We start from the raw sequence: 12,390 nt of genomic DNA, 5'->3' as shown, positions 1-12,390 counted from the left end.
ATCTGTAGGAATTCTTCTTTCTTTCTTTCTTTCTTTCTTTTCCTTCTGACGAAAGACGGGCCTTTTTGCCCCCCTAAACGTGCCCCAAAAGTCACCAAATTTTGCACTCAAGCCAGGCCTGGCGAAAAATGTGATATTTAGTGGTTCACATTAATGGGCGTGGCAAAATGGCTCAACAGCGCCCCCTAGAAAACTTTGTGCCTCAAGCCCTCAAGCGGTTTGACGTACATGCACGAAAATCGATACACACCTGTATCATGTCACAACTTAAAGAAAAGTCTCTTGGCGCCATGGCCGAAACCGAACAGGAAGTTGGCCATTTTCAATTAATTGTGTAATTTTGGTGCAATTTATGCAATTTCTTCAGCCGCTTCAGAGCCCGAACCGTAACGTGCACCCAGGTGTGTTATACATCAAAATATGCGTCTCCATCCTGCGGCGATGCGCATTACTTTTCTCAGTCAAAAGCGTTACCGTGGCGACGCTAGACGCCAAAAAGCGCGTCCCCCCTTCATCTGGTTGGTCCATATTTGATAGATCCTATTTTCTGCCATAACTTTTGAATGGTTTGATATAGAGAGTCATGGCTGGTTTCATCCGCTAAATGTCCAGGAATGAAGAACCTACATGTAAGTCATACAAGCTTCCACTGCAGCCTGAACGTGCACAAGGGTGCGAGGTCCCGTTCAATCGCTTGCAGCTTTAATTGTTTTTATCACAGTTTTTTATCACAATCCTAATCTCACAGTGCTGCTACTGAAAAACATCACTTCACTTCTAACTGACAGATAAAATTAGTTAAATTTTGTCAGATATTTTTTTCATCACCAAAGAGCAATTACGTAATTACGAATTACTGGGAGCCGGTGTCTACCCCCTTTAACGTTGGATACCCCGACTTTAACACCCTTGTCACCTGTCCTTTTGACATTGACTGATGGGGAGGCGTGTCCAGCTGGCCCAGCCAATAACTCCTCTCTGATCACGGGTCAGGACTAATGTAAACAGAACTGACGCGGGATGACCAGGTGATGCCTCACGAGTCGTCTTCCCTCCCCTCAACTCAGCTTCAGCCACCGAGGAGACGACAGCATCCAAGACGTTTACGTTGCACATCAAACATGCGTTCCTCTGCTGGGAGCATGTGTGGTCCTGGGGTGCATTGGTGACCTGGAATCTACCCCTGCCCTCTCCTGGAGAGAACCAGGACGGTCTCCAGCAGAACCCCTGGTCCTGGAAAGATGTATTAAAACTAATGTGGGTTCAATTCCCGCCGGGGGACGCTGTGGGCGCTGAAGTACGTGTTAAGCCCACACCCTGGGTGGGGTTGGTGAAAGGATCTTTCTGTGTGGAGTTTGCATGTTCTCCCTTGGGTAGCTAATGGGAGCTACCCTCACAAAAACATGCATTAGTCCTGGGCTCTACTGCCCCCTCTGGCCAGCCGGGGTGCCAGATGGGGTGGGAGGATTTTGCCGGGATAACGTGATCCTTCCACGCACTATGTCCGGTCAGAGAAACCCCACCCTGTCTAGTGAAAAAAGCGGCAGGTTAAGGAGGAGACCTGAGCTCAGTGTAGGAACTCCCGGGGTTGGTAGAGGGTAGAGGGAGCAATGCCCAGGACACTTAGGTAGGAGCACTGTGTGATAAAAATGTGTGATAAAATGGTTTTATTTTAAAAAAAATGTCAACTGAGGGCAGTTTATACAAACCTCCCCACACACACACACACACACACGCACGTGCACCCACACACATGCATAAACAATAACACACACACACACACAGACACACATGCACGCACCCACACACAGTAACAATCACACACCCACAGTAACAGACACACATGCATGGACACATGCACGCTTGAATTGGAGGACGCTGTAATGCCGAGAAGAAATCACATGGAAAAAAATCCCTGCAAAGAGGGTGAAAAAAAACAAGCTTCTTCTCAGAAAAAAGTCTGGGCAGGTTCAAGTTAAACATAAGAAACTCCTGCTCTTCCCTTTAACTATGGCCACTTACTCTTGCCTACACAAATCTTTACTGCACACAGAGAAGTAGAGGTCAAACTGCATTTGAAGGTACACGTGTGGATAGCAATCATCCACTAAACGCTAAGCGAACACAGTTGTTAATTAATAAACTCATACCGCAGAATTGGCCCTTTTTAAAACCATCTAACTATTAAACCCAATGACAGGATATATTTAATTCTGAAATGAATATTGTAATTCACTGAGTGTAATAGATATGACCTTGCCATCATAATTACTCCCCGTTTTTTTTTGCAGTTTCATTGTTGTACTATTCATTGTATTCCTTAATCATTATTTTACTATTATTTATTGGTGGGCTGCATACATGTAGCGGTGAGACGGTTAGCACTCCAGTCCTACTGATATGGACGTTTTAACAGCCATGTATACGCCTTAGTTGGGCTGTAATCAAACCCAACTGGAGTTCTTGAAATAGAATATATGATATGAGAGCCAGATAATGCGGTTCTAAATTGCATTATCTGGTTCTAATAGCCAGATAATGGCCACGGTTACATAATGTTTTTTAATTCAGAATTAATTATTCCGAATTAAATAATTCAGAATTAAACTTTTTTCCTTCGAGTTTACATGGAAATAGTAATTCTGAATTGAGGTTTCCATGGAAACACGTTTGATGGTCTTTCTCCAATTCCTCTCCAGGTCTGGGGGTTGGGAAGGTTCTGATTGGATAGGGGGGGGACCGGAAGTTAAACTACCGGAAGAAAAACTAACTTAGCCGCTACAACTTTGAAAAGGTCACCATTTTTATGTTTCCTGCCATCTGTTCTTTTAATGATTTCTATTTATTAAATAAATGCTCTCTGCTCTTGACCAGCGTTTACTGCTGCTGCATCTTGAAACTTTGTTTGGAAAACCAGCCCAGTGGAATATAAGATCATGGAGACAGACGGGAGAGGGAACGAGCAGAAAGAAAGACCGGAATTAATTTAAAGAGGAATGAGTGTAAACATGATCGCATGACATGATTATTCTATTCGGATTTAAAATAAATAAACCAGCCACTTACTTCGGAATTAAGTTTAATTCGGAATGGCCATTTTCATTTGGATTTTCGTGCATGTACGTCAAACCGTATTGTGGGGCTTGAGGTACAAAGTTTTCTAGGGGGCGCTGTTGAGCCGTTAGGCTCGTCTCATCTGTTACTGTACTGACTGACCTGTCCAAGTGCACTACACCCCTGCCCAGAATTGAAGTAAGCATAAAAAAGTGGGTAAATAAATCGAATAAAAGGTATGTTTTTGGTCCAAGAATCCAAGGGTGCACCTTTTACTTTCTGCATGGTAAATGTAACGTTTTTGTACTTCTCTAGGGTGCAGAATTGCTCCTTCAAAAGGTGCAGATAAGGTACAAAAAATGGCTTATTTCCAACATTTAAGATGTTTTTTTGTGTCTGTAGGGAATGGATCAGATTAGATTTTTCTGGTAACGGCTGTGAATTTGTTTAGTTTTTGCCTAAAATGGAGCCGTTTCTATCTTTTGCTCCTGCTACGATGTGCTCATGAAGTGAACTGAATAAGCCAGAAGTTAACACTTATTTGGCCTTAAACTATCAATTTTTTTAAACACATTTTGTATTTAAGAAGCACAGCGATGGACATGCGTCCTTATCAGTTCCCAACTTTTTACATATTGTTCTGTTGTGCAGGCTCGTAAGAACTTCTCTCATTTGGTGGATCAGATGAATCTGCAGGAAGAACTGAAAAAAGAAAAAAATAATGTTCAAAATGCATTAGATGTTTTTCATGTATGACTGCTTTTTTGCTGACATTTCAGCTCTTTGCTCATTAATATGGAGACTGAATTAAAGTTATGATTGCTTGTTGATTTCAACCCCCACCACCACCATTTCCCCTGCTCCCATCCAATCTTTCTTATCTCATTTACTCTCCTTTTTTTCCTTATTTGTTTTATGTACATTTCATTGCATATTTTTCCACATTTCTTTCATCAAGATTAGAAAACTATATGCAGATCTTTAACGCGTTTTTGATTTATTAATGACTTCCTTTTTTAACCTTGATGGCTTATAAAGGTTAATAAAAATCATAAACTTGGTACCAAATTATGACAGACACTAAAATTCATAATTTAGAGTAAAAAATAAGACTGGTCTTTTTTCCCAGTTTGTTTTCTAGTTCTTTTGACGATTGGGGTGCTGAGCTCTAGGATCTGCCGTTCTCTTCGTTTGGAACCACGAAACACAGCAAGGGGTTTCCAAGTTCATATCTAGGTGTCGACGGCGTGCTAAAGTCACCAAACATTGAACATTTTCTTTGTTCGTTTGTCTTCGTTTATTTCGAACATGTATAAAAAACAAGAAAAAAGATAAGAAAACAAATACAGGTGGGCATTCCACCACACGAAGAAAAAAAATAACATCAAAACACATATATCAGTTACATGTTCAAAAGGAGTGAGAGGAAATATAAACTTATTTAATCCCTCCCCCTTTCCACAACTAAACATACATTATATGTCTGTATTTATTTTTTATACTATACACTAATTTGTATAAATATATATCATTTTTACAAAAGTAACCTTTAATAACATTAATAAGATGTAAGCTCTATCATAAATATAATATAACTATGATATAAATATAATACGTATATCTATACAAACATACAAAGACAACACGACAAAATAGCAGAACACACACAGTCTTCACTTTTATACCTCAAATAAACCATTTCTTTATATTTCTTCTGAAATTGTTTTATGTACATTCTTTTAACTCCAAATTCAAACCATTCCACAGTTTAATTCCACAAACTGATACACAAAAACTTATTTTTGTTGTACACACAAATAAAGATTTGAAGTTTAGGTTTCCCCCTTAAATTCTAACCCCCTTCCCTCCCAATGAATCATTTCTGAACGTTATCCAGTAGCAAATGATTTTTTGCTTTAAACATTACTGGTGCAGATTGAAATACCACTAAATCCATGAGTTCTAGTACTTTAGACTGTAAGAATAGTGAGTTAGTGTGATCTCGATATCCAGCCTCATGAACAGTACTGGAGTTGAGGGGGATGAGGGGGGATGGCATCCCCCCTGAAATAAAAACGGTCCAAATCATCCCCCCCTGAAATAAAAACGGTCCAAATCATCCCCCCTGTAAAACTGCCATCCCTCCTTTCCATCCCTTATGTCATTTCATCAATGAATGTGGTTTTACTGCTATTTCAACATTTAGAGTCACCAGAAAATAACTTATTTGACAATTTTCACCTGTTTCAAGTAAATTTTCACTTGAAATAAGTAGAAAAATCTGCCAGTGGGACAAGATTTATCTTCTCATTACAAGCAAAAAAAATATCTTGTTCCACTGGCAGATTTTTCTACTTTTTTTAAGTGAAAATCTACTTGAAACAGGTGCAAATTGTTGTTTTTTCCAGTGATGAGTCTTGTTTTAAGTGTAATGAGATTTATTTACTAAAATGAGACATTTTAACTAGAAACAAATATTCTTGTTAAGATTGTGAGTTTTTGCAGTGATCCATGTTACTTATCCTGTGAAGGACAGAGTCATATTGATAAGTTCAGAAAAGTGTTTTTTATTGTTGTGTTTTGATGTATTTGATGTAAGCCCAGTGGATATTTAAAGCTTACAGAAGGCTGCATTTAACTGCTGCTATGTCATTCCTGCAGTATTTCTGCAGCTGTTTTGGTCACTGCTATTATTTGTAATATATTATATTATTTGTAATCAGCACAAATTATCTGTCCCCATATGATCAAATCCACCATCCCCCCTGATTGTTTTTTACAACTCCAGTACTGCTTATGAATGTATTGTATTGCTCTCTTACGTTGTCACATAAAGAGTAACGTCCCCAGGTTGTCGGCACTTCCTCTCTAACGACGTTCCCCCGGACCGTCCTGTACCAGTGAACCTTCCAGCTTGTTAGTTTAGCTTGTGACACTTTTGTAGAAGAGTTTGTCATTTTCTAAGGTTTAGTTGCTGATGTGTGTCTTCCCGCCTTCTGTTCAGTCACCGAGGCCGTTGGTGTGTGTACGAGCTTTGAGGTGCCATCAAAACCGCTCTCCTTCACTTTATTCCACCTTTTACTGTACTATCACTTCATATTCCATCACTTCTTTACAGTGTCTTGTCTATTTTGTCTTTCTCCTCTCCTTTGTGCCGCTCTGTCTTCAGGCCTTCGCTGCTCTGTCCATCCTTGCATGGAGATTGACTGGAGGCATGAATACATCACAACTAGCCATCCATGCACCTCCTCCCTCTCCTGCTTCTCAAAAGATCCTTCTCTCAGCCCTTATCTCCAACTTTGGATCTCATGCATTTTAATCGTCGCGTCCATCTTCCACTCTCACTCACTCCCTCTTTTCTTTGACTTTGGATCTGTGTTATCCTCCTCTCAACACACACACACACACACACACACACACACACACACACACACACACACACACACACACACACACACACCCTTTTTACCTTTTTCGCTGCTTGCTCTACGTATCCTCTTTAAATCAATATTTGCCATCAGCGAATAAATCGTATAATTTCTTGGCTGTTTAAAAAACTGTGATGCCAACATATTTACCTTCCTGTCGTCTATTTTGTGATGTTGATCCTTGTTTTTGTGACATGGTTATTAGCTAAGTGAAGGGGATGGATGGCCGTAGAGCACGGAGAGGTGGCGTCTCCATCACAATAGTTGCCGTTGAAAAATGGCTGCCGCCTCTTTGATGACAGCACAGCAAAACACACACACACACACACACACACACACACACACACACACACACACACACACACACACACACACACACACACACACACACACACACACACACACACAGAATACATTTAAATATTCAAATAGGGCCAGGCATTAATGATAAATGACAAGTGAAAAGTAGAATCAAGTAGCTATTGATGCAGAAAATGAAAAGGGGGAAAGAGAAAAGAGATATGGAAAATTAAGAAAAAAGAAGAGATGTGTTGCAGAAATGTTATGCGGGGGGATATCTGGAGAGTGATGGAGAAAATGATGAATTAGGCAAATGTGAGTTGAGGGGAGTAAAAGTTTACACGAATGAAAACATTGTGGAGCTGCTAATGCTAACTCGATGCCGTAGACTCAGACGGTACGAGAACAACGGACTCGGACGGCACAGAGGTTTATTTTATACAGAGCTGCAAAAGTCTCAGGCACCCCTCGTCTTTTCTTTTTTCTTTTTTTTTTTTAAATCAAAGTTTAAGTGACTGTTCAAATAGATTTTTCAGTTTCAGGAAATACTGTGCTCAGAGGAAGATGTTTGGTTGAGCAATTATTGACCCTTTTTCAATAATCAGCATTGGCCAAATTGCATAAGCTCAAGGTAAAATGTACACAAAATAAAACTGCACAGTATTGAAAACAACTTGATCGTTTTATTGTTTCCTTCCTCAACAACAAGATGTAATAGTTTTTAACCCGTTATACCCGGCAGACCCGGGTACAGGGGACCTGAAACTGGCCCATACAGATGTTAGCAGTGATAGCAAATAGCTTTAAGAGCGGCAGGTTTCTGTAGTTCCTCCTGGAGGCCAGAACATTCCTGACTGAATCTTAACTGGGACCTTTCTGCGTGGCGTTTGCTTGTCCTCATGCTGGTGTGGGTAGTCCGGCTGAGCCTCACAGGTTGACGAGTGTGTGTGGGTGTGAGTGCGACCATGACGGCCTTGGTTGACCCAGCGGCAGACTGGTGAAGTCACCGCCTCCAGAGACTCAATCAAAGAAGAGTTTGAACAAAGCCCTGTTTGTTTTATAACGCGAGATCAGGGGCGGAGCAGGGGTCCCAGCCTAGGGGGGGCGAAGCATTCTAGATGGGCCCTTGAGGCCTAAACATCCCCGTTAGAACATAATCGATAAAAATGCCACAGATCAGGCCCAACCAACCGCAATTCCAACAGCAGCAGCAACACGGTCAGAACCACTCAAATGAGGTTCTAGCACCATGGATTTACCAGTCATTATGTCAAACCTAATTATAAGCCTAATGCAGACTTTAAGATATAAGTATCAAACTGGAGATACAAATCCAGTGATGTCTATGGAAGCTAATTTCCGCCAGTAAAACAAAAAAATAAGATGAAATCTTAGCCTTAAAAATAAAAATATCCCCACGGTAAGTCATAATTATGAGAAAAAGTCATCATTTCGACTTTCTATCTCATAATTTCGACTTTTTTTTATCTCATCAGCCGGTTCTTCATCTTTCAATCACTTTGCTCTTATCAACGGAGCAGTCCCTCTGGATTGAGAGCAAGGTGGGGTTGCCAGGTTGGGCAGGTTTCAGCCCAATTGGGCTAAAAAAATATATATTTGGGCTGCTTTTCCTGGGTTTTACTAAATATTTAGGAGAAATTATTAACAAAAAAAAGCTTCCATTATGGCAGAGAAAAGTAGAAATTTACACAATAAACTCACTGATAATATATTTGCTTTAATCTGCTCCATTTTATTGAAGTTTTTGTTTGGAGCCTGAACTTTTTTTTAGGTTATTTAGTAATGTGAAGATGAAATGTATTACGCATTTAATAATTTATGGTTTTAACAAGAGAATGTAAGATTCGGGCTGGTTTTTCATTATTTCGGTGGGTTTTACGTTGCATTTGGGCTGGAACCTGTCAGATATGGCAACCTCAGCACTGGATTTCTTAATGACTCGTCTTTTTGGTCACAATAAACTTGCTCTCATCAATGGCGATGTCCCTCTGGATTGAGAGCAAGGTGAGGTTTGGTAGTCTGGCCCCATCCATGCAGCCCGTAGAGAGTTTTTTTTATCAACTTCAGCTGCTGAAACTCAGCATGAGTTTAAGGCTCTGATGCGACGACTGGCTCGACGCATTGCTACGGCGTAGCTTACGCGGCGACGCGCACCCTACGCCGTAGGTTCTGGGTTGATGTAACGCGGAACCATAAATCCGCCTTAAACAGATGCTCGTGCGAACCCGTGCATGACAGGCAGACACACACGGGGAGAAGGGACTATTTGTTTCATTTTTATTTTTTAAACAACTTTATCATTATGAACACAAGTGCTATACTGTCCAACTTTCCTTATTTTATTCAGAACACTTTTTTTTTTTTTTCCTCTTCGGAGTTTTTTTTTTTTTTTTCCTCTTCGGAGTGGGCCCCCCCGGAGCAGTGGGCCCGGGGCGGCCGCCCCCCCTGCCCCCCCGCCTGCTCCGCTACAGCGCGAGATGAAAGCATCTGCGTTTCAGAAACTCGGAGCCTCCGCCCATGTGTGTCTGTGTGTGTATATATATATATATATATATATATATATATATATATATATATATATATATATATATATAGTATTTGCTGAGAACCAAAATGTTTTTTTTCAGCTCGCCATTGATTCTGCTGCCTCATGGTTTTTCTCACGATCCTAGTGCATTCTCGCGAGATCTCTCATCAACTTGCAACTTAAAGAAAAGTCTCTTGGCACCATGGCCGAAGCCGAACAAGAAGTTAGCCATTTTGAATTAATCGTGTAATTTTGGCGGAATTTATGCCATTTATTCGGCCGTTAATGCGGCCCGAACCGTAATGTGTACCCAGGTGTGTTATACATCAAAATGTGCGTCTCCATCCTGCGACGATGCCCATTACTTTTCTCAGTCAAAAGCGTTACGACTATATACACCAAAAAGCGCGCCCCCTTCATCTGATTGGTCCATATTTGATAGTTCCTACTTTCTGCCATAACTTTTGAATGGTTTGACATAAAGACTCGTGGGTGGTGTCATCAGACATAGTTTTGAGTCCTTGACCATAATTGGTGCAAATTAGCCCAGCCCCTTCTTCTGATTGGTCGATATTTGATCGTTCCTATTTACTGCCATAACTTTTGAATGGTTTGACATAAAGATTCGTGGGTGGTGTTATTGGTTTTGGTTTAGAGTCCTTAACCTTCATTGGTGTAAATTGGTTCTGCACCTTCTTCTGATTTGTCGATATTTCATTCCTATCTTCTGCAGAGTCTGAGAGTCATGGATGGTGTCATTTCTAATATGCTTATGATGATAAGTTGAGTTTTATTTGAACAGCAAAGGCACTTTTTATAGTATTATTGACTTAGGAATGAGGGGGGAACCCGGGGGGGGCATGAGTGCGAGAGCCCGTTCATCGCTTGCAGCTTTAATATTTGTTTTTAAACTCGTTGATGGACATTGCTTCATTTTAAAGCACTTCCATAACATACGGCATAAACTGTTGAAAAGGCATAACTATGTCCGTCTGGGGAAAAGGACCAAACACTAAACTGTCATGTCAGACACTGGTGGGTTCATCAGCAGCAGGATGCCAGTACAACGCAGGCGGGATGAAACTGGAACAGACAAGCGCTGGAATCAAACAACAAACCTCGTACTATATCACTGTTTCACACCATTTCCAAGCAGTCTACTTACACTTAATAATATATTAATGGGGAAACTAGACAATTTGGCATCAATTGTTGATTGAAGTATTTTGTGGATTGTGGCACAAAATGAAGAAATGAAAAGCTGAAGTTGTGTCTGTTCTGCCATCCATCTGTAGAGCAGCCACACCGAGCTGGTGATGATGGACGATAGGAGGAGCAGCCTGCTCGGCCGAGCCACAGCGCTAAAGAGGAGCGGGACTGAACTACCCAGCAACTTCCACTTCAAAATGCACAACCTCACACACACGTGGAGACAACTGGAGGTAAAGCACACACACGTAAATACACACACATAAATACACACAGCCAAGTTGAAGAGATACCATTCCACCCTAGGAAAGGCAAGGCAAGTTTATTTGTAAAGCATAATTAGACACAAGGTAATTCAAAGTGTTTTACATCAACAATAAAAGAGGCAAGACACAATTAAACAGTAAATAACAAATAAAATTAAAGCTGCAAGCAGCGATGAACGGGCCCTCGCACTCACGGCCACCGCCCCCCATAAGCATATCAGAAAAGACACCACCCACGACTTCCTATGTCAAACCATCCAAAAGTTATAGCAGAAAAAAGGGACAACCAATCAGAAGAAGGGGCGGGGCTAAGTAAGGCCAACGAAGCTTAAGAACTCATTACAGAGTCCCATGACACCACCCACGACTTCCTATGTCAAACCATTCAAAAGTTATAGCAGAAAAAAGGGACAACCAATCAGAAGAAGAGGCGGGGCTAATTAAGGCCAATGAAGGTCAAGGACTCCATAAAGAATCTGATGACACCACCCAGGACTCTCTATGTCAAACCATTCCAATGTTATAGCAGAAAATCGGGACAACCAATCAGAAGAAGGGGCGGGGCTAAGTAAGGCCAACGAAGCTTAAGGACTCATTACAGAGTCCCATGACACCACCCACAACTCTCTATGTCAAACCATTCAAAAGTTATGGCAGATAAAAGTATTCTAGGGGGCGCTGTTGAGCCGTTAGGCCACGCCCATTAATGCAAACCATGAAATATCAAATTTATCGCCAAGTCTGGCTTGCATGCAAAATTTGGTGACTTTTGCAGAACTATCAAATATGGACCAATCACATGAAGGGGGGGCGCGCCTTTTGGCGTCTAGCGTCGCCACGGTAACACTTTTGAAGGAGAAAAGTAATGCGTGGTGTCGCAGGATGTAGACGCACATTTTGATGTATAACACACCTGGGTGCACGTTACTGTTCGGGCCGTATTAACTGCCGAAGGAATGGCATAAATTTCGCCAAAATGACATAATTTATTCAAAATGGCCGACATCCTGTTCGGTTTCGGCCATGGCTCCAAGAGACTTTTCTTTAAGTTGTGCCATGATACAGGTGTGTAGCGATTTCCGTGCATGTACGTCAAACCGTATTGTGGGGCTTGAGGCACAAAGTTTTCCGGGGGGCGCTGTTGAGCCATTTTGCCACGCCCATTAATGCAAACCATGAAATATCAAATTTATCGCCAGGCCTGGCTTGCATGCCAAATTTGGTGCCTTTTGGGGAACTATCAAATATGGACCAATCAGATGAAGGGGGGGTGCGCTTGTTGGCGTCTAGCGTCGCCACGGTAACACTTTTGAAAGTGAAAAGTAATGCGTGTAGTCGCAGGATAGAGACGCACATTTTGATGTATAACACACCTGGGTGCACGTTACGGTTCGGGCCGTATTAATTCTCGAAGGAATGGCTCATATTGCTCCAAAATTACGCTATTAATTCAGAATGTTCAAAATGGCCGACTTCCTGTTCGGTTTCGGCCATGGCGCCAAGAGACTTTTCTTTTAGTTGCGACATGATACAGGCGTGTACCGATTTTCGTTCATGTACGTCAAACCGTATTATGGGGCTTGAG

At 41.4% G+C, this 12,390-nt stretch overlaps 1 protein-coding gene across 3 annotated transcripts in view; it reads left to right on the top strand.

The window, feature by feature from the left end:
• The window catches only part of akap6 (A kinase (PRKA) anchor protein 6), a 364,518-nt gene that overhangs the window by 238,638 nt on the left and 113,490 nt on the right, over positions 1-12,390 (top strand). For all 3 annotated transcript variants that reach the window (XM_061744324.1, XM_061744322.1, XM_061744323.1), the window contains one exon: positions 10,626-10,772. In XM_061744324.1, the coding sequence (XP_061600308.1) occupies positions 10,626-10,772 (147 nt within the window). The remainder of the gene's footprint in view (positions 1-10,625; positions 10,773-12,390) is intronic.

The sequence above is a fragment of the Cololabis saira genome, chromosome 16 (genome assembly GCF_033807715.1).
Source record: "Cololabis saira isolate AMF1-May2022 chromosome 16, fColSai1.1, whole genome shotgun sequence".
Lineage (NCBI taxonomy): Eukaryota > Metazoa > Chordata > Actinopteri > Beloniformes > Belonidae > Cololabis > Cololabis saira.
The sequence above is the reverse complement of the archived record's forward strand: the minus strand, read 5'-3'. Positions and strand labels throughout refer to the sequence as shown.